This window comes from Indicator indicator, chromosome 8 (genome assembly GCF_027791375.1).
Source record: "Indicator indicator isolate 239-I01 chromosome 8, UM_Iind_1.1, whole genome shotgun sequence".
In the NCBI taxonomy this organism is placed as follows: Eukaryota; Metazoa; Chordata; class Aves; order Piciformes; family Indicatoridae; genus Indicator; species Indicator indicator.
The window spans coordinates 25437573-25461239 of NC_072017.1; the positions used below are offsets into that span (position 1 = coordinate 25437573).

A 23667-nucleotide genomic window follows, 5' to 3' on the forward strand; every position below is an offset into this window, starting at 1 on the left:
AACAATGAGCATTACTGACTCCTCCTTCAGCAGCAGCAGTAGGTCACTCAGAAAGTTACTAGAGGCAAACAGCAATGCAGATACTCAACCCAATTGGGTAAATATGTACAGAACTGTGATACAGAACACAAAACCAGGACATTCTTTGACAAAATGGGATTAGAAGAGAATTTATTTCTACAGTTGACTAAGTTCCCAGATAAAAATAGAGATATAGACATCTTTCTTCTCGAGGCATGAGCATGGAGACTAGACTTTTGCCTAACTATGAACACATCTCATTTGGTGCTTTATGTCCTGTGTCAGTACTGGCCCAACTGTCTCATACTTCCAACAGTACTCTTCTAGGGAATTAACAGAGGGATGGGAAAGTATGAATTCCTACAGCAAATAATTATATCTTTTGGGGAATGCTGTCCAACAGAATCAGTTTTTTGGGACACCTCATGAAGTACGTCAGTCACTGATACCATTCCAGATATGAGACTCAGCAGTCCTTTGTTTCAACTCTCAAACACTTAATTTCCCTTTACACCTTGCAACATACAGTGGAGTATGGGAGGAGGCACATTTTCTGCCAAGCTCCGGCACACCTATGCAAGAGGCCATAACTTCTGACTCAGCCCCACATGCTTGGCTCCGTCTAGCTGGTAGAAGTGTGTGGCCTTCTCCGTTTTGCCAGCTGGCCTGATCTGGTAATTCTTTCCTAACTTACCTCAGTCAAAAGGAGCTGGATTAATGAAGATGTGAAAACGAACCCTATGTCTTCTGGATGCAGTTTTAGGGACAGGCTTGGGGACAGTAAACCACATAGCTGACACAGCCAGAAGTTAAAAAGCTTGTGTGCCTGCAAAGGCTAGAAACAGATTTGACATCTATGCTTCACCACCACCACTGCGATTCAAAATCTGGTGTTGGATTTTGTCCACAATTTCCACTACCATTATGAACCAAAACGTGGTGTCAGTGCATAATTTGCTGACTTGTCTCCTAAGCTGAGTGCTGTCTGTCTGTGTTGGTGCTGAGAATAGCACCAGTCTCCTGCTTACACAGTGAAGTCACTCAGTTACGTGTCTGGCAGCACTGCCTCTGCTTTGTGTTCTGTGTTGGTATGCAGGGATATTGCAGTGTCGTGTTTCATGACATGTAAATAGCACTATTTCCCACATCAGGCCAACCCTGTATTTCAGTAGCACACAGCAATTTCCCACAGTAACCAGAAACCTTCATGTGCAGCACTGGACACAAGAAGAAAGGGAACGACAGACTCTATTCAGTAATTTAAACAGTGAAAAGGTACTGGTTCAGTCCAAAGTTCAGGGTAGGACATTACCTATTACCTGTTCACCTCCTTGACAAAGTATCAGCATTCAAAATTCAACATACTCATTCACATAGATACTCTTAGAGATGCTCTAGACACAATCTTGCAAACAAATTCAGATAGATCCTCTCACAGATACTCAGTAGATACTTTTCTATACTGTCTTGTCTGAACAACACTAGCACTACCATTGCTCCTGCCAGAAGGATAAAGCCTCTCAAAAGCTCCTTCATTTTTGGATCAAGAAAGGGAAGAATGTCAGTCATTTCTTAAACTGGACAGATCTAATTATTCAGAGGAGACACCTTCCATTTCAGACGCATTTTATGCTCAGTGTAATTTTGAGTGTCTGATCTTAGAGGAGTCCAGTCCACCTGCACTCCTTCACCAAGCAGACTACCTTCAGATGCTTGAAACTTTGTATTAGAAAGACACACAGCTGTCTTTGTAAGGAATCTGATGCAATGTGTGGTTTCAAACAGGGATACACACATTCATTTGCCTTACACCCCAGCAAACTTGACTTTTTCAGCACCAATGAGAAAAAATGTGATCGAAATGCTCAGAGCTAAAGGTACAGGTAGAGAACAACTACAGACAAAAAAGGAGCACTCACCTGGAGAAAAATGTATCACTGTTAATGAAGGAGATTTCATCCGCTATATCCATCTCCTTCCAACATGAGCTGCCATCTGTTAGTCGGAGGCTGACGTGAGGTATTCCATCTGACAGGCGTGGTTGTGGCACTAGGCACGTTTGGCTGGATCCTTCCACTGTGGACTTTGTCATCTACAGAACGACAAAGAGAGAGAAATATGAAACGTGAAAGGAAGAACGCAGAGCAGCACTTTCAGGTAATCTGCAATGGAAAGGCATTTTATAGCAGTGTACAAACAGCAAAGAATATGACAAGGTGCAAAATAATAATAATTAAAAAACATTCTGCTTGATAAAAACTATTTAAAGAAAAACAAAGGTGTGTCTATTGAAAGAGTGAAATTTTTAAAAAGGTAAGTAAAACAAGCAGAAAGTTCTCTGTAGCACAGAAGACAAACCAAAAAACTTCCCACTGGATTTGCTTCTTGACAACGGGAGAAACAGCAAAAATAATTAGACACCTTTTCTCACCCTCCCTCCCCTCCTTTTTAATAGCAACTGATGGCAACAGGTGCCCCAGAAGGAAATTTCTCAGGCCATGTTGGATTGGCATTCATTGCCGAGGCACCCAGGACACAGAGTTGGACGTTGGGCTCCCTAAATCTGAAACGAAGTTTCCAAACATCATGGAGCCCATGTACAAGAACACCAGAGCTCTTGCTCAGACCTTTCAGCAAAAGCATTCAAAAGAGACAGTGCTGCATCAGACAGATGTCCATCATCAGGGGCAGATAAAGGATGCTCAGGGGGAAGGAGAGCAAGCATGGAGGTCTGCCCCTCATTCACTGCTCCAGCTTTTGGCAGTCTGCTGTTTAGGACTTTTTTTTTTACTTGGAATTTGCACCTAGTTCACTGTGTTTAACTGCAAACATTGAACCTAACCTTTGTGATTATGTTTTGTTTTCTCTTGTGTTCAGTTCTATGTTTAGCCTTTGCAAGATCCAATGGCTCGGAGTTTCACAACATTGTTGTTACACATTGACTAAACAAAGAAAAAAAAAAAAGAAAGTACTTTTATTTAGATATGGTGACAGAAAATATTTTTCCCTTGGCTTTGAATTATGAGAATTAGAAAATAATTGTTCTTTCCCCACCTTCCCTACACCACTTGAGATTTTATAATACTCTATTTGTAGTCTCTAATCAGACAGAAACATCTGAGTTTGTAAAATCTCTCATTTTTAAGAAGTCATTCTGCTGCTGTGTTTGACCCTTTATTTTTTTCTCTGCTTCTTTCTACACCTTTTCACCTTTTACTAAGTCCTTCTGGAAATGTAGCCAGAAGTGTAGGCAGCATTATATTTATAGACAGGTTTAGTGGTGGCTTATCGAAATCTGCCTTTTTGGTGGCTTTCATGATTGCTTACTGAGCTGACAATTTTGTGACACTTGGGCAGTATCAAGATCTGCTTTCTGAAAAGAAGAGCTAATTTGGAGCCCATCACTACACACATTTTTAAAATTTGTGGGGTTTGGTGGACATTAGTTGGCATAAAGTGACAGAAATTTAACTAATCAATTTTTCATCCAATACAGACTAAATTAGAAGCCTCCTGTAAGCCACTTTTACTTTTCCCCACATTTCATAGAATCACAGAATGGCTTAAGTTGGAACAGACCCTAAAGATCGTCTAGTTCCAGCCCCCCTGCCATGGGCAGATCCACCTCCCACCAGACAAGGTTGCTTAAATCCTCATCCAGCCTGATCTTAAACACTTCCAGGAATAAGGCATCCACACCTTCTCTGGGCAAACCATTCCAGTGTCTTGCTACATGCATAGTAAAGAACATCTTCCTAATGTCTAATCTAAATCTACCCTGCTCTAGTTTACAACCATTGTCCCTTGTCTTATCATCACAAGCCCTTATAACAGTCCCTCTCCAGCTCTCCTGTAGCCCCTCTTCAAGTACTGGAAGGCTGCTATAAGGTCTCCCTGGAGCCTTCTCTTCTCCAACAACCCCAACTCCTTCAGCCTGTCCTCGTAGGAGAGGTGCTCTCCAGCCCTCTGATCATCATTCTGGCCCTCCTCTTGGCCTTCTCCAAGAGATTCATGTCCTTCTTGTGTTGGGACTTCAGAGCTGGACACAGTACTCCAGGTTGAGTCTCACAAGGGCAGAGGAGAGCAGAATCACCTCCATTGACATGCCAGCCACTCATCTTTTGATGCAGTCCAGGATAGAGTTGACTTTTTGGGCTGCTAGCACAAATTGCTGACTCATGCCAAGCACCTCAACAACCAGCACCCTCAAGTCCTTCTCTCTCAGGGTGCTCTTAATCCACTTGTCACACAGCTTGTATTTGTGCTTGGGATTACCCTGACCCAAGTGCAGGACCTTGCACTTTGCCTTGTTGAATTTCATGAGGTTGGCATGGGCCCACTTCTCCAGCCAGTATATTCAGTATTTCTGATCATTATTGAGGTGGTTGAACAGCACAGATTATATCAAAGATCATTGAGGGACTTCACAGGGAACATTTGATAAGCCAATCACATATTTTTATTGCTTTCTAGTTATTAACCATAAAAAGTCTTTCCTTCTAATCACAAGACACCTGCTTTTTAAAAAACCTTTGATAATCCTATCAAGACCTTTAGAAATTTCAAGTGTATTACCCTGACTATACCCATGCACATGTTCACTGGCTCTTCTAACAATTTTTTCTCTGAAGAGGCAATGCTGGTGCCACCTAATGACTCTCATTATTCATCTGTTTTTTAATTCTGATTTACTACAAATCTAGACAGAAGTCAGACTTTCTGGATCATTCCTGACCTCTTTTCCCACCTGGCCTACCCTAAGGTTTTTTGCAACATTCACGGGTCAACCTCTGTTTCATAATGCTTTGTTTAGCTTGCATTTGTTTGCTGATGCTTTCTCTGTGTTGAAAAGTTGCATGGTACAGAAGGTTGCTTCTTACTGAGCTCTGAAGAGAATAAACTGAAAATGAAACATGTCAGAGGCAAAAGAAACCAGAGAGCTTCCCCACTGCAGCCTCTGGGCCATACACTCTCAGTGAGATCCTGCCTTCACTGATGTCAATGGGCATTTTGCCCAGAGTCAAGATCTCACCTTTGGACCACCACTGGCTTCCAGTAATACTCTCCTAGCCCACTGCCTGCAGTGGTCACTGCCTGTGGACACCCCAGGAACTGGGCACACACTGGACACCAGGCCAGAGTTGCCTCAAAATGGCAGCGGTACTGTGATTTAAAAGGGGAAGACTATGTCTGCAGGGAGGAGGGGAGGCAAGGAGGTACACGTCGGCAGCACTACAGGAGGGAATTGCAATGGGAGGCAGCAGGGCCTGTGATCTGCAGGCACCATTCTGCTGGAATGGCTGTTAAACCTTTCTTGCCCACTGAGAACTTGCAGCCACCCATTCAGTTTTCTGCAGATGGAGATGACTGTTGCCTTCAGCACCTGCATGGGGATAACTAACTCTCAGGCTTTTGGTGTTACTTCACCATTACCTGCTAGAGCTGATGCCATGCACACCAGAAAAGCTCTCATTCAGAGTAACAAGAAATAGTGATTATACATCTAAACTGAAACAGTTCCTACTCTGTCCTATGATCACTTTACAGAAGCACCTGTGGGTGTCAGCAAAATAGGCAACTTCTGATATGCTACACATGCCAGCAATCGAAGTGTGGAAAACAGCAGGAGGCCGGGCTTTCCAGCCCTACCATACTTGTGTGTCCTGATTTTAAGAACAATATTAACAAAGCTAAATAGTTTTGCTACCAGATACTGCACCTGTAGAATCTGCCCCTACCCAAGAAGAAGTGCTCAGAAACACGCAACACCTGCCAAACAATGTATCAGATTCCCTATGGACAAAGGCAGCTTAAATATTTTTGGAGGGCAGAGCTCTCAGGAGACAAATTTTAGGCAGAATCTTTATTCATACAAATCCATATGTTTCACGCAGTGAAGTTTGAGAGGACAGTACCTTACAAAGTTAGGAAAATAACTTGCAAAACACCAATGCTATAGGTTATTCACCATTAAGATGATACTGGAGACAAACACTTTATAAAAGGTATTCTAATTCTCTCCAATGCAGCCCTTTCTGAGATGCGCCTGATGTGCAACCTCATCCTTAGGGGCATGTGGAGGACAGCCAGTGAAACTCCTGGGAGGGCTATGACAAAGGCACATGATGAATCTGTAGGAAGTTCAAGCGCCAGCTTAAAAAGAAACAAACAAAAAAGGCCGGTAGGAAACTTGTTGCATGTTGCAACACATGTCTACAGGCTGCATCTTATAACACTCTAACAAGTATAGCAGGAGGTTTGTAGATACTTCTGTGGGACACTTCAACTTGCAGTTTGCTTCCAGAGCAGGCAACCACCCAACGACAAAGATTCAAGTGAAGTTTCCAAAGATCGCGAGTGGAAGAATCGCCCTACTCCCCAGGTAAGGACTACCTTTAACCACAAGGCAGTAGTTTCCAGCTCATAATGTTCTTAAAAACACTAACAAACAGAAAAGAAAGCCACTGCCTATTATTCAACTTCCACCTTGTACAGTGGCTGTTTTTCTTCTCTCAAGGAGACTTCTGGAAACAGTAACGTGCTTCCTGCTCTAACTCACAGCCCTTCACACTCAGTTTTGTGCTGCTTTTAGTTGGGTGGGCTGGGAGGGGTTTTTTTTTTGTGGGTTTGTTTCTTTGTTTTCCTCAGATTTTACAACAATCACCAAGCAAAGATTAGCCTGACTTCATTGCTTATCTGTTTGATCGCTCTTATTAAGTGTAGCTGGAGGCAACTAACTAGCCTTAATAATCTGGATGACGGGGGCTGATGAGCAAGCTTTCAAATGACACAAAACCGGGAGGAGTGACTGACAAGTCAGAGTGTCGTGCTGCCATTCAGAGGGGCCTCAACAGGCTGCAGAGGGGGGCTGACAAGAGCCTCACAGTTCAACAGAAGAAGGGGGCTGACAAGAGCCTCATGCAGTTCAACAGTGGAAGTGCAAACTCCTGTACCTTGGGACGAACATCCTGGGGGCTACCCAGCTGGAAAGCAGTTTGGCAGAAAAGGACTTTGGAGTCCCGATGGATAACAAATTGACCACGAACTGCAATGTTTGTCCTTGCTGAAGGCCAACAGTGTCCCATGCTGCATTAGGAAGACTGATGTGGCCACTGACAAAGATACATCTGGAGTAGTGGGACCAGTTCTGGCCTCTCTAGTGTCTACACATCCTGGATAGAGTCCAACGAAGGGCAATGAAAATGAGAAAGGGACTTGTGCATTTCTCCTCTCAAGAAAGGCTGAGAGAGCTGGGACTGTTCAGCCTGGAGAATGGTGCTCAGGTGCGATCTTATCAAAGTGTACAAGTACCTGAGGGGAGGGTGTAAAGAAGATTGAGTCAGGCTGTTTTCAGTGGTACCCAGGGAAAGGACTGGAGGCAATGAGCACAAACTGAAACACAGAAGGTTCTATCTGCAATATCAAGAAACACTTTTTCACTGTGAGAGCAACTAAGCATTGCCACAGGATGTCCATGGAGATAGTAAAAAGTCATCTGGATGTAGTCCTGTGCAACTAGCTCTAGGTGATCCTGCCTGAGCAGAGGGGTTGGACAAGATGACCCTAAGAGGTCCTTTCAACCTTAACCACTGTGTGATTTTTGCAGTTTCCCCTTTGACATTCTCAGCTCTCCAGCAAATGAACTGAACATACAAACTGGTGCATACAGAGATGCCTAATGTGCATGTGTTAAAGGAGTATTTTTGTCCCAGGAGAACTCTAACTGATACTGTCTGCCAAAGAGAAATCTATTAATCTTTGTAAATACATAAAAAACTTCACTTTAGAAGACAACATCAAGAAATACAAAGATTCCCTAAAAACAGGGATGTTTTGGATGAAGATCAAATTATTTGATATTTGTCTCCTGAAATTTTTTTCATCTGGTGACACCTTACCCTCAGATTGCATTTGACCAAGATCAGTAAGCCTGAATCAGGTATGTTGTGGGTTGTTACGTAATAGTTATAGGCTGTGGCTGCTGAAACCATTTGGCTATGCCAAAGTCTGCTACTCTAATTTAAAATACTTCTTTGTTCTCAGCAAAATACAGAATCAGATGCTACCGACAATCAAAGGGACCATTCCAATAAGCACCAAAGAGCAGACAACCACACCACACCTCCTGCATTCGGCTTTCAAATTTTGCTGCCTCAGAAAGTTCAGATGCAAGGAACTGTGCCTGTCTCTGGTCTTAGCGACAAGACAGTTTTTATGACCAGTATAAACATATATCATTATTGGAGCTGAAGAAAGTGCAAGAAAACCTTTCCCCTATAGGCACAGTCTGACCAGTCAAGAAGGCATCATCCTGCACATATCACTTCCAAGACTCTTCACAACTGACTCAGTGCATCATAGAGATGTTTCATTTCCTGTAAGATGTCAGAAGTTCCTGGGTTCAAAGATGAAAGACAGATATGCCATATATTCTTAAGATCTGAAGTTGTATGGTGATTCTAATCTTTCTCTCTTGAAGAACAGAGAATGCTCCAAATCAAGGTGAGTCTGGAGAACAATGTGCTATGCATCAACATAGAGTATAGACACAGATCCTCAGCACAGGCATCCTGCTTTTCTGATTACCTCACTCATCTTCTCAAGGAGGAAAAAGAAAAGCTTCCAATATCCCAAGCTATGCATGAATGTGTAAATAATTAGGGCATTTCGTACATATCTGAATAAGTACTTATCAAGTGTAAATGTAGAATTTTTTGAAGAAGCTAGCTATGAGTTTATATCTATACATCATAACTGGAAAGATGATAAAGATGTTTCCACAGCATTACCATCAAAAATACAACCACAAATTTAAAACATACACAGCATATTTTTTTATTTGATACTGCATGAATACAGTACTTTTCTAGACAAGAAAGAAGCCTCACTCAAAAAAATCCTGAATAAAAAAAATTTATATTCCTAGAGTTTTCTATCAAAATAAAGAGGTCCAAACCACCTGTTGAAAGGTTTCATATTTTGTCAGCTTACAAGTTGTGTATATCGACACAAATATTCCGCAGGACAGAAAAAGGCATGTAGCTTTGCAGAAACCTGGGTGTGGGAGCACAATGCACAGGAAATTAGAAAGTTGTTTTCTTTCTCACTCTGTCTGTTTGGCTAGCGATCTATCCATTCATCAGTGTCACCTCTCCTTCATGAACAAATGAGAAAGGGCGACCATTAGCCAGATGCACCTCTTGTCTGACAGCTAACTGACCTGGTTCAAACAGTTCTATCAATTAAATAACCAGGGAATGAACCACCTGGCAAAGTTATTTGGGCTTGGTGTTTGGCCACTGATACCTCTGAATAACCTCAGGAAGCAGGCCAACGTCAACCTCATGACATTCAACACGGCCAAATGCAAGGTCCTGCACCTGGGTCAATGCAATCCCCAGTATCAATAGAGGCTGGGAGATGAAGGGATTGAGAGCAGTTCTGTGGAGAAGGACATGAGGGTACTGGTGGATGAAAAGGTGGACATGAGCAATGTGCACTTGCAGACCAGAAGGCAAATCACATCCTGGGCTTCATCAAAAGAAGCATGGCCAGCAGGTTGATGGAGGTGATTCTGCCACTCTGCTCCGCTCTGGTGAGACCTCACCTAGACTACTGTGTCCAGCTCTCCAGTCCTCAGCACAGGAAAGACATGAACCTGTTGGACCAAGCCCATAAAAAATTATGGGAGGGCTGGAATGCTTCTGCTGTGAAAAAAGACTGAGAAAATTGGGGTTGTTTAGCCTGGAGAAGAGAAGGCTGTGAGGGGACCACACTGCAGCCTTCCAATACTTAAAGGTGCCATTAAGAAAGTTGAGGACAGACTTTTTAGTGTGGCTTGTGGTGATAGGACAAGACATAATGTTTTTAAACAAGGAGGGTAAATTCAGACTAGACATTAGGAAGAAATTTTTTATGACGAGGGTGGTGAAACACTGTCCCAGGTTGCCCAGAAAGGTGATGGATGCCCCATCCCTGGAAACATTCAAGGTCAGGTTGTTTGGGGCTCCGAGCAATCTGATCTACTTGAAGATGCACCTGCCCATGGCAGATTGTTGGACTAGATGACCTTCAAAGGTCCCCTTGAACTCAAACCATTCTATGATTCTAAGTCCTTAAGCCTATATGACCTTGAAGCAAAACAACAGTCGTCTTTAGTAAGAAATCTGTGCTCAAATGTTTGATAAAGCATAGGTGCAGTCCAGAAAGTAATAAACAACTCTATCTGAGTAGGGCAGAGTACAGAGGAGGTGTTTTAATTGATCCGGTGCCTAAAAATACAAGTAGGAGAAATCCAAATTTGGCAGTGGCAGCTGCTGAGATTATAAGGATGACTACATTCATCGTGACTTTATGATTTCAGTGTAGTTGTTCATCAAGAAAGCATTTGAGACTTGGTTCTGAGTATGGAACAGAGCTGGTAACTGAGTTCTGCAAGTATGTATTTATTGCTTATGTTACATATGCTGGCTCTCTGCTAAATCTGGTAAGAATGATAGAGCTATTGATCTCTGTTTCCCAGTGTCAGTATTTTAGGATGATTAAGTATTTCTTCTTTGGGAAGAACTTGTCAGCTGTATGCCTGCATGGTTTTAAAATCAGTATTGTAGGTGGTAGGTGAAGTGACAAATCCCTGGGTTTTTTAATTATTTTTTTAACTTAACAAAGTTAACAGACACTATTCTCAATATAGACTGATTTCCAGTTACTTCTCTACCAAAACACATTTCTTGAAACCAGAAATGCTGCTGACAGAAAAGTATGAAGAAAAACAAATCTATACAATATGTCTGATTCTGGTCTAATGAAACCACTGCAGGAGGCTGCACCTGTGCTTTACCAGGCCTGTTCAGCTTAAGATGTCTCCATGGATGTATTTTGATCTTGCTACACACTGTCCTTGGCACTAGCAAGATGAAAAGGAGCTGCACAGAGGAATCAGTTCCAGCTACTCTCGTCTTAAACAAGCTACATAAATGTGGCATCCCAAAATCTGCACACTTGGGTGACATAATTCAAATCCTCACACTCAGTTTAAGGCATCAATGAACAGGACTGTAAAGGTACCTAGTCTGTGGGCTGTTATGTCAGCCTCCAGCTGCATTAGCTGGAAAACATTTGGTTAAATTTGTCTTCTTTGCAGACCTGCTTCCCAATTGCTCCCTCCCCGGTCTGCTCAGCGATACCCTAGCACAGAAAGCACAGAAGGGAGAAGTCCCATGCATGTGCTCACCATGCCTTCACTTCCCAGTGTTTACACATGCTGCATGTTCCCAGTTACTTAGCAGTAGCTCTCTCAGCATGAACTGTCCATATGACTAAGACCACCAGACACGATGACAAGGAGAAACTCCCGAGACGACTTCAGTACTGACTCAATGTTTTCTCCCTGCTAGCTCTAATTCTCCAAGACAAATCATGTAACTCACTGGAATCATTTTGCCACCAGTGAAAATGGCCTTGTTGCTGAATGATATGATGGAAAAAGACACTTCATATAAAATACTTTGATATCAAAGTGGCTAGTTATTATTACCTGAGACAGCACTCAGAGTACAGGTATTTAAGGAAAGCAAAATTTGCCTGTTTTCCTTGTGCAGCTGGCAATTTCAATTATTAGTATTACTGATTAAGCACTTTAAGAAAATGACTGACACTCCAGTAGTCAAGTAAGGTCTGGATGAACAGTGAACAAATAATGCTGGAGACACTTCTGCTGGGGCAAACTCAGTGAAGGAATTCTAAATTCTCTCTGAAGGCTGAACATAAAAACTGTGCACTCCAGAAAGATGTAATTTGAACCCCAAATTATCTTGTCCTAAACCATTCAAATTCAAGAAATCAATCCAGTAGTAGGATTATCTTCAAGCCCAGGACTCTCTATGGCACAGAACAGCAGGTTGTTGAAGTGAACAAGCAACACCTTAAGGCCCCTTCTCTGCAGGAGGCCAAGTGTATTTGTCTAAGAGATTCTCTTCAGCTTCCTACCTTGCGCAGCTCTACAGGCAGCTTTGTCAAAATGCTGCAAGTATGCAGCATGCCTGGAATGAAGGTCAAAAAGCAACATCTATGGGCCTCAAGCCAGGAGATACAAGTTCTCAGCAATCACCAACTACTGCATGGTATCTCTTTGCAGAAGGAGAGGTAGCATGGGCAATGTTCTGACCTGGGATGGAGAGAACTTTCCCCAAGCAAAGAGGAAGGAGGTGGATCGATGTTGATAATACAAGTCAGGGGCCTGCAGGTGCAGCAGAGAATAGCAGCCCGTAGCTGAGCACACAGACAGCTGACTGCAAATTGAAATGAAATGCTTAAGTCTCTGATTTGACAACTGCACTCATCAATGAGGAATCTCAGAGAAAGGCATGTTGAGGACTCCCTGATGGACTGTAAAAGCTCCCAGTAGCTCAAAAGCAAAACCAGAATACATGCATGTTTTTACACCAGGGAGATATATTGCTTAGTTTTGAAGTAATATAATGGAAAAAATACATAATAACCACAATACCCCCTCCTTATTGAAGTAATAATCAACTTCTTATGCTTTCTGGGACAATGAAAGAATCCTGTCTTGCACTCTCTCCTAGAGATTTCTATCAGCTAATGGTTTGGTGCTCTGTCAGTGTGTCAAAGACAAAAACCAAGCTTCTGTTGGTATGATACATGGAATCACAGCATCCCCACAGCCAGCAAGCATAGCATAAGTATTTATGTCTAAATCTTAGCGTTCTCACCTGACTAGGGAGACACTAGTCCTCTGGGAATACCTCCTGCCTTTCATTCACTTGGCTTTTTTGGACTCCCCTAGCTTGAACAAAAAATACATCAAGAGTAAGCAGCACGAATACGGCCAGGTGATCACAATCAGAGGAGAGATGTAGGAATGAAATTAGAAAGCTGACTATGGTGACAATTTCTGGTTTCATTTTCCCAAAGAGCAGATTTTCTGCTCATGTCTGTGTCCAGCTACCTGTTCAGAACAATAGTGAGAGCAATAAAAATGATGGTAGGGTACTGGAGTTACCATGGGCATCATTTGATATTTCAATATATGCTTACAATAAATATGCTGCCTTCAGTGAGAGAATTTGAAAGTAAATGCTCTGTAAATATCAGCTACGCTGTTAAAGGGCAAATGTTAATGAGACCATCAAAAGCCAGGGAACAGAGGGAAATCAGTACTGCACTCGTCACTTTCCTCCATCCTTCCTGTGGGTTAATTCTCTGAGGTGTAAACAAGTAAGTGTTTGCCAAAGGATTTCTGCATTACAAAAGTGTGAAGCTCTGCCAAAACTCAGAGCTGCTTCACTGAAGTCCATGTAAGTAGGTTGGAAAGTCTCAAAGACACTGCTAAGAAACCTTTCTCCATGTATGGTACTTCTCTCATTCACAGCATGGCAAGGAATTACACAGTAGTGAAAGAATTTGCTGCCTAAAAGACACTGTTGGCACTGGCCTGACCTGTACTACCTCCCATAAAGTGCAGATAGACCCTTCAAGAAACATAAATTAGTTTTACTTCTGTATTTCTCCTGCTCTGCAACACTGTATAGCCCACTCTTTAACAATGCAACTTGAAGAACTAACATGACAACTGCAAAGGTTCACTCCAGCTCCCCACAGCATCACAGCAGCATCACACAATGTTAGAGGTTGGAAGGGGCCTCCAGAGATCCCTTCAATCACTTTTTTGTCTCAGCAATAAAAAATGCTGTTTATGAACTCTAACAAAACAAAACCCCACAACAAACAAACCACCAGGTTCAGGTCTTAAGAGATTTTGAAGAGAGGGGGGAGCAGCACTGTCAAGTATCCCAATAACTAGCACCAGGCATACCTGAACTCAACTAGTATGTTTGTTTATAGCCCTCTGAATCAATACTGGGTAATACAGACATGCTGAGACTCCACTAGATATTGCACTAGACTATGTAATAATCTGGCAAAAGAACATTATTAACTTCCTGTTTCTTGGAGCATTCACCTCTGACCCAGAAAAAGCATCAAGGAATACATTCTGTACTATAACAGGATCTTCAAGGTGATCTCATAGGTTTTTTCCACCTCCCATTTCCATGGCATTGTGTCTTCACTATGCGCCTATCTCTAATTTTAAGTACAAGTCATTGCAGACAAATGACTCAAGAGAGTCATGTAGGTGTGTGAGATCAGATTCTTCTGCCACTTGCTAGCAGAAGTTAGAAAGTAACATTCCTGCAGTTAGCATAGGACCAGGCTTGCCACTGACTGAGTACTATTAAGATTAGCATGCAGCAGTCAGTGACGGCAGGAATCATGTACCACAGTAATTGCTTTCATCATGTTGAATGGAGATGAAGAGTAAGAACAGCAGTATGTGAACTAAAAGCAGAAAACCCTTTGACAGAACATTGTTAACTGCTCTGTCACAGATTCTCTAACAGCATTTGTAGATTGATGCGTTTCAGTATAAGAATGCATTTAGTTTACACAAAATAATATTTCCAAGGGAATAGGAGATCTGTATACTAAAACTACAGCAAGCAGCTCTAGCTCTTAAATGCTAACCTCCACAAGCTCAGTACAGGCTGTAGCAAGTGATCTTATTTGTGCAGGGCAGAGTGCACACTGAAAAAAGATTGTATTTACAGTTTATTCCAACACTTGCAAATCTACTGTCCCCTCTATTGTCCTCCAATCCATGCTGGTTTTTGCAAGGCATCACTAGCACAAGATCTTAGTATTCCTCCTACAAACTGGGTGTTTTCTCTTACTTTACAGCATATCTTCATGTTAATTAAGACAAGGGGAAGAACTCATGACCATTAAAACAAAAGATGCAAGTTGAAAGACAAACCCACTAGAAGGTACCAAGCAGGTCTAACAGACACATTTTCATGTAGCCATAGGTTCCTAAGCTATGGCTTTGTAAGTCAGGAAACTTACAAACAAGCAAAGCAAAACCACAACCTCAAACACAGCTCAAGCTGAGAATCCACTGATGCCAGTGTTTGATTCTTACATAATAGCTCCTGAAGGACTAATGGTATTCTTTTGATCTTGCTCTTTAAAATTCAGACAGTAGAAAGACCATGTGCACATTCAATCACTAAGCATAGGTTGGATTATTTTTTTAAAGACATCTTGTGAAGTAGCAGCTTAAAAAAAAATGAAGTAATTTAAGATATTTTTGACTACAGTCACTCTGGTTCCTAGCTCTGCCTGCAGACTTAGCTGTAGCTAACAGAGCTTGTGACTGTACATCTTTCACAGATTTGACCCTGGTGGTCTCAGAATGCCAGGGGATTGGGATTCAAAAATAAAAATAGGTTAAAATTTTCAAATGTTAGTTTTAAAATCAGGCACCTGCATTCTACATGGAGTATTAAAAATGTCAAAACTTAGTCAAGTCACCTTTGCAAAGACCTAAAGAGCAGATGCCTGTCTGTGCTTCTACTAAGAAAGATTATGCAATTACACTAACTTTTGGACTTGCATAAAAAATTAATTATTATGTAATCACCTATATGCATTTCTGTGTATCTCTGCATTACTGAAGCTTGAGAATTACTTGAGATTTCTATTCATTCATATTCAGTGTTGCTTGTGAAATTTGTGAAACTATGGGACAAAATGTTGTGCTTTGAAGACTGATTTCCTTTGAAAACACCACAGAGCTGGAATAAACCATCTTGGAGCCATAAAATGACTAGTATGCACCCTATGTACAAGTACAACCTGAGCATCACTCCTCTAAACCATTATGGACCTCCAGAGAATGTTGTGAGGAGTAAGGCTTATCAGCAATTGCATACTTTCCATTCTCATATGAAGAAAAAAAAATATTCCAGTGCAGCACACTGGATACAAAACAAGCTCAAAGTTTGTTTTGCTCAATGTGTGTGCTCAAGGATCTGAGCTCAAGAACCTGTTTACATCTGAAACATTACCCAAATTCTGCTTACTGATAATAGCTGCAAGCACACCCCTTCCTACACAGCCCAAAAGACAATGGCACCTGGAAAAACTGCCACCTCTGACCTATCAGCTCTGACTTGATGCAGCAGTCTCTCCAAACCTTGTCCAAAGGTTTAGAGTACCTGATCATCACGCATCAAAGTCCCACCATCAAGCCCCACTACTGTCACTAAGGGCAGTTTTCAACTTGAGAACCTGGGCAAAAGTAAATAGTCAGCATCTGCACAACACATTGCCAAAACTCAGGTTTTAAGCTAAATTTATTTAATGATTTCTAAGCAAGACTTGAGGAGATCAAGGGGTAAGCCAGAGACTATTCATTTAATTTCCTAACTTTGATAGGCAATATTTATTGGCAAATGGTCCAGTTAGAAGCATGTCAGCACAAAGCAAAGCTTCTAGTCATCTCCTACATTGGTGAATGTAGCAGATCTAGAGAATTACAGATCTTGCACTATTATAATTTCCATTGGCCCATTCTAAAACACAGGCTATCATTTTCAATGAGATATATTACCGCTGTACCAAAACTCCTATATTCTTTATATTGCTCAAACAGCTGAGCAAGTCTGTAAGCAACCTCAGGCATGCTTGAGACCATCTTTTACCTCTGGGTTAACACAGCAGTGCTTCCTGACTGGAAAATAAGATTCTTAGGTAGGATACTCTACAAACACTAATAATTACCAAAAACTACTACAGAGCACAGCTGACTTGTCCATACCCCCTCAAAGCAGAAAAGAACCCACTTCGTTCAAATTTCAGCCCAGAGTTCTTACACCTAGATAGGATGAATTATAGTGGCCCAAGGAACAGGTCCTCTTCCTTAGAAAGGCTATTCCACTGATATATTTTCTCTCTCTCTGTCTGATTCTCTGCATCATGCAGAGAATCTCATACAAAATAAAGATTTTACAATGCATGAGACTCCACCTCAATAAAAGCGTTAAACCAATTAACTATGGAGACCTCAATGATTAGGAAAGATTAGAACATACCTAGAATACTCTTTAACCTACTTAATCTTCAAGAGAATAATCCTTTCATGCCAAGAAGTGCTGACGCTAATGAGGACAGGTGGTTGAGTAGTCCAGCTCCTAGCTTACTCCCACATGAATGAAGAAACACAATAGGTCAAGGGCATCCTTAAAGGAGAGACTAAATTACGGGGAGGATATAAGATACTTAGCAATGTCTCTTGCTCAGTTACTCTTCCTGCACTTATTTATGTTTGTCTCTTTGGACAGACAGACCAACAGGGATTACTGCTGGAAAGGTGAGAGTGTTCAATTACATATTTATTTTCAATCACGAACTTGAATTAATTTTAGGGAGATGACTAACATCAGCAGAAAAGACTGACAAAGACCCTGGCACCAAAAGACCTCATCTCATCTTCCACACCCTGAACAGTTTGCACTACCAACTCCAGAAGAGAACCTTGGGAAAATTTTGGCACATTTCAACAGAATGAGAAAATACTTCCTACTTCAGCTTTAGTGATAAATCGAACCTTTTCTTCAAACAAACTGTACAGGTTCCTTCATCCATTGCCATTACTAAGTAAGAGAGATTCATAGAGCCTACTTGCATCATGCACTGTTATCAGGCTGGGATGCAATGTTCAAACTGAGCAGAATACTTTTATGCTTTTCAACAAATGTTAAATGGGCATAAAAATTGTTACATTTCAGCACCAGTCAACTGCAGTCTCAAAGATCTTGAGCTGCCCAGTGAATTTACAGCCTTTTGTTTTTCAGCACAATACCAAAAACACAGGAGCTTAAATGCATCTGATTACAAATGTCCCCATAAGGAATTAGGGGGAAAAAAGTTAGTAAAAACAACGGTTATACACTGTGCTCTATTTTAATGATAAGGATTAACTTATTTGTTGATAATCGGTATTCTAAGACATCTTTGTTTACAATGTCATTATTACTGCTGTGCTTACCCTGTTTCCTACTTAGTTCAGGAATTAATCTCTGGTTGGCCTCACAAACTGTCTATCAGGGGAAACTGGCCTGTGGGACTTTCAATTCAAGTTTTAAGTGCTGCTAGAAACCATCAAATCTACTTTGTTAGTTATTAGCACCTAGAAGATGATCTTAATTAAAACAAATTTGAACTTTATCAATGGGAAACTTTTTCTTAACTAAAGCACAGATTAGTTTTTTGGTTACAGAAACATGGAGTCAGATTACTTTCTGCTATAAGGAAGGTGCAGCTCATGCACATGACTGTTGCCTCACTGACTCTTTGCAGGGGCTTTGAAAGTAAAAACAGTTGTCAGTGCAGTGATTAAGGCTGCAAATGTCATTACTAATTTTACATTAATTATGGTAGCTTGTAAAGAGAATCTGATAGAGATACAAAGAGTCATGAGTAGGGAAGAGAAGAGGGACCATTCACTATCTTCTTTGTTAAAAAACAAGTCAAGGGAAAAAAAAAAGAAAACAGTGACCTTCAAATAACACCAATAAAAGCCATCTTTATAAGAAAGAAAGAAGTCATTTCTTCATGGAGGAGGAAGAAATTTGTGGCTCTCTTTTCCAAGTGATATGTTGGAAGCAAAAAAAGCTTACACATGCTCAAAGAGCACACAAGACAATGACTAAACACACAAACACCACTGAGACCAGGAAAGCCTCTGAGAATAGTTGTGAATTGGTAGAATAACAGAAGGAAACACCTTGCCGCCCTGTTCTCACTCCTCCCTGGACATCTGCTTATGGCCAGTGTGGAAGGCAGGACACAAAACTAGATGGATACAAAGTCTGAGCCAGTTCGGCTACTCTTAGGTAGGATGACCAACCATTAAGAGCATTATTCAGTGAATTCAATGCTGCGAATGATGGAAGAAATGATGCATTATCTGGTTGCAGTGGGACAGCCTGCAACAGCTGACTCTTGACTGGGTCAGCAGCTGTACACCACAGAGGAAGGAATATTCTGTTTCTCCCAGCAGCACCCCATGTAACTGTGCAATGCAGCCTTTGCTCCAGATAGGTGTCAGTGGGGTCACATCTGTGATTTTTCCCCATGCTACAATGAAGTGCCTAACAGCATTGTCCATGGATCAGCACACAAGAAACAGTGAATTTCAGAGTTCCTGGTTCTCCCTTCATTTGATGATGGAGTGGTAAACATTACCCAAAATACTGCTGTTCCCTGCACAAAGTTCCCTGAAGCATAGCAGTGCAGCTGTGACACACAGCAGTGCTGTCAAAGCTGCCAATACAGAAATAATAGGGCCACAGCAATTAAGAGAGCTGCTCTTTATGCTATTTATCAGCTGAAGAAAACATGGAAACTCTTCTGCTGTCATTATAAAAATAGTTCATGGATCTGTAAGACACTGAAAGTGTCAAATTAACTGCATTATTAAGACTACAATTATGTGGTTGATGGCAAGGGGATTTTCAAAGGCATTTTCCAATTCATGCTATTGCAGGTATTTTCATGACCTAATTTTTATTCAAATATCAATTCACAGAGTCATCATTCATCTATCTGCTGTTCTACCTTGCTATTATTTATACTATACTTTAATAACCAGAAGTCAGCAAAGCTGTTTCAGACACAAGTAATAAAAAATCAAAATCTCATAGTCTGCAAAAAACACATCACTGCTTTTCAATATGAAACTAATACCCTATTCAGTTCCCCTTTTATTTCCTTTTGTTCCTCTAAGACTATTTATATACATAACCTATTACCTGAGACCATATCTCTTAATAAATAGCTAAAGGTTACTCTGTTTCACTTCAGTACAACCTCAACCTACCGCAATTATTTCCATGGAACATGTGCAAAGGTCACAAATTGTAACAGTAAAGCAAGAGAGAGAGGTGGAAATCCATTATTTTTAGAGGGGACTGCAATACAGGAAAGAAAATGACAAACAGTAATAATCTGGTGGTACACCTCAGTGCTAGCAACTACATCTGTGGAACATCATGGTGCTTGAGGAAAAGAAAAATCTCCATCTGTCCAGGTGCACTGGTTACTGAATGTTGCAAAAAGTTAAACTGGCACTGCTGGGATCAAATATAGTTCTAGAACTTGTAAAAGGTTACGACGGCTTCACTGAGTGAAAACATTCTTCTTCCTTGCCCATCCCCACAATTCGTACATGCCTGTCATATGTTAGCTGGCAGGGTTAAGGTGTCATGCAATAGGTTAATGACCACAAATCAGCTTCTCATGACTGAGATACACATAAGGAACATGCAGCAGAATTGGAGATTAAAATACAAATCAAACATTTGCAAAGTGACACAATCACATTGCTCTCTTGCTTGGTGTACCCAGCGTGTGAGTTCAATAACAACAGAGCTAAGATCAGTTCCAGGGGAACATTTTATTCTGCTTTGCAATTTTGAAAACTGGAGTCTGATTTATCTATTTACTGTAATGCTATTCATAAACAGAAAAGGTATGATCTAAAAGAAAAACATGACCTAGCTATGGGAGAAACTTAGGCTCTCCAGACCTGCATCTCATGTTACAGTTGCTTAAAATTAGCCTTGGAAAAGCCAAATTGCATTTCTGATCTAAAAATCAAAAAACAAGGGAAAAAAATTTTCACACATGCAATTCAGCACTGTTACTTTTAAAAGGAGTATCTGATGTTGCAGTAAATGAGGGAGTCCTAAATGTTTCTGTATTGTTCTAGTTATTAGTGTAAAATTTCTAGCATAGAGAGAACACAACTTTCTTAATAGTGAAACTGAGATGTTGACTGCTGGCAATTAAGGTCAAACGCTGCTGGGATCTGCTGGGATCTGCTGGATAGATCAGATTTTCAGGAGTGTACATATTCAGACACATACAGAGCGTCTGGCCCCTTGTGGCCCTTGCATCACATGCTCCTGTTGCTCTCAAGAGTGTCCTGAGCCCAAGACACAACTGCAGATTCCGGCACAGCAGCAATGTTGCAGGCTCACCAGCTTCTACTGGCCGAACTGTAATCTTCAGAGTACTCAAAAGAGGGCTTTTCAAAAACTCATAGGACTTATACTGAAGTTAATGGGCATTTCACTAGTCTTTTAATAGGAAAAAAGAATTCATTCAGTGCTGAGTCATGCTGAAGTGCTCCCACCTTGAAAGCACCACAGATTAAGCTAATGGCAGAAGTCAGTGAGAATTAAACCCCCAAGGGCTGAAAAATGTTTTCCAGGTCTTCATTTCAAATCAGTTCTGCCTGCCTGCAACATGTCCTTGTCACAAAGACAGAACTGGCAATTTAAACAGAGGGCATAATGCTGATTATTTTGTGTAACCTGATTAACTGAATTACTAATTAATGAGAAACAGAATAAACACTGGGGAATCTCAACAGCAGGAAGTCAGAGATTTGTCTTAGCAAAAAAATTCTCATCCTCCAACTAACCTCTTTTTTTTTTCCCCCATGGGTAGAGCAAGGCTGCTCAGAACCAGCTGGCTAGAGCAGGGGCTCAATACTTATTTCACTGTATCTTGTTTCTTGGTGCTGACTTTGATACTTCCCTTTCAGAAGATGTTTTACTGACTGAGAGGACTGCTCCCAAGTGCTAAATCACAGTGTCATCCCTCCAGAGGAAAACAATAACCCCCACCAAACCTAAATGAAACAACAGACAATGAGTGAAAAAACATTTTAAGTCAAACAACTGCTAATACAGGCTAGGACATACATGGTTCTTTCTCTCTCTAAATTTTGGGTACATGGTATTATTGTGGGGCAACGATAATATGACTGGCATTTCTTTAAAGAAAAGATTACGAGAGAATAAAAGCAAAGTTCCTAACCATCTCAGCTGCAAAACTTGCCAGCACAACAATCTACAGAATACTAGAAATATGGACAGCAGGATAGAAAGATATGTTTGTTACATACATACAACAAACAACCTGTTCCCTTTAAGTGTGATAAAACAGCAATTTTCTCAACACATGTTAAAATCAAAATATTTTTAGTGAAATTACAGCCAAAGAAGTATTAGCATAATAATTAGCATAATATAGAGTTCAAATTAACGTATTTGTGTAAATATTCAGGATTGCATCTAGTAACACCGTGAGTGACAAATTTATGATCTCATGAATGCTTTAATGAACTTCAAGAGTAGAAACATTCTGTTTTACTAATACATATATGCAGTCATCAAAACCAGCAGATCTAGAAGCACTGGAAAGCTATTTCAAAATTACTCAAGGAATTGTTTGGGGATCACCTGTGTTTTTGCTTGCCTCTCTGAATCACAGCTTAAACATAACCATCCTCCTCATTTCAGACTAAATCTGCTATAGGTGAAGGGTCTGAGGGCTTATAAACTTTCCCCTACAAATCTTGTATTGCTTATTTCCTGTCAGCTTGCATCTTAAAATGTCATTCAGGCTGAATCATCACTATATAGCCTTACTATAAACATGCCCATCTGCTCACTGGTGGACAACTGCACAGTGAATTCTGGCTGAAGAAATACTAAACAGAAAACCCAAGACAGATTTCCACAGGTGCTCCTTCTCCTCATGCACTTTCCACCCATCTTCTCATCTCCCATCGAACCCACTCCTACTGTTGGGGGCTCTTCAGGCAAGAAAAAACTTCTGTGACTTACCCAAAAAAAGTGGTTACTGACTGAAACAGAAACATTTGTTGAGATCTTCAGAAAGGGTTTTCAGAGGAGATCAGTTCCCACTGCCTCCTGATGGGAAAGACTTAATCCAGTACTGAAAGCTGACCAGTACTATGATGCTAAAATGGTCCCAGACATGAAAGGAGAATAAAGGAAAATATATAAACCCTGCAGGTTTAGGCAGTGCAACGCAAAGTGGATTAGAAGCAGGTGCCTTTTTTCCTAACATAAATGAGGTACTGCTTTCATGTCTGTGAAGGTAAAACTATGCGACCAGAAAATTGAGGTGGCAGAGAAGGGTGACTTTAAAGGGAGCCCACTCAGACATGGAGTTGGTGAGTTTTCAGCAGCTTCCTCTGGATATTGTCAAGGACTTGGATTCTCATGCTAACGTATTTAAGTGAAAGCAACTGAGAAAGGGAAATAAATATTTATTAGTGAAGACCTTGTTTTATTTATCTGGGGAAATAATCTGAAACATTGTGGCCTTCAGCGGTGATGGAGATTTACAACTGACTGCAAGGGGAGCAGAGTCAAACAGGGATGGAGAACTTTTTGACTATCTTACGTTTCCTACCTCTTGTCAGGGAGGAAGGGCTCAAATCCTGCCAGGGACTGAGTGACTTGAGTGCTTTAGTGGAGGCAGCAAGTAAACATGAGACTTTGCGGTAGTGCTGCTGGAGCACTCTTCCTGACATAAAAAGTGCTTGTAGGGGCTGGCTTATCTGGTTGGTTTGTGCACTACACATTTTACACACGCCAAGCACTAATAGATGCAGCTGTTGGATTGCTTCCCCCTTTAGAAATCTAACAGCAGGCTTACAGAACACAGCACATGCATTTTTGCCACCATTTAAACTACAAAGAATGACCTTGCCAACTAGTTCTTCCAAATGAGAGAAGACTGGAAACAAACAGAATAAAAATGCAAGAAGTTAAGTGCATCTAAATTAAAAGGCTTGTTTTTAAACTAATAATTTTTGCAAAAATCAGCAGGGAGTGAAATCTGCCTGTTCAGTGGTCATCAGAACTGACCTGCATTCCATTTGCAATGTTGAAATTGCAC

The 23667-nt window shown here is 41.0% G+C and overlaps 1 protein-coding gene across 1 annotated transcript in view; it reads right to left on the reverse strand.

Annotated features, from left to right (window-relative positions):
- The window catches only part of FAM13A (family with sequence similarity 13 member A), a 114840-nt gene that overhangs the window by 66900 nt on the left and 24273 nt on the right, over nt 1-23667 (reverse strand). The window contains exon 6 of the mRNA XM_054383266.1: nt 1941-2113. Within this exon, the coding sequence (XP_054239241.1) occupies nt 1941-2113 (173 nt within the window). The remainder of the gene's footprint in view (nt 1-1940; nt 2114-23667) is intronic.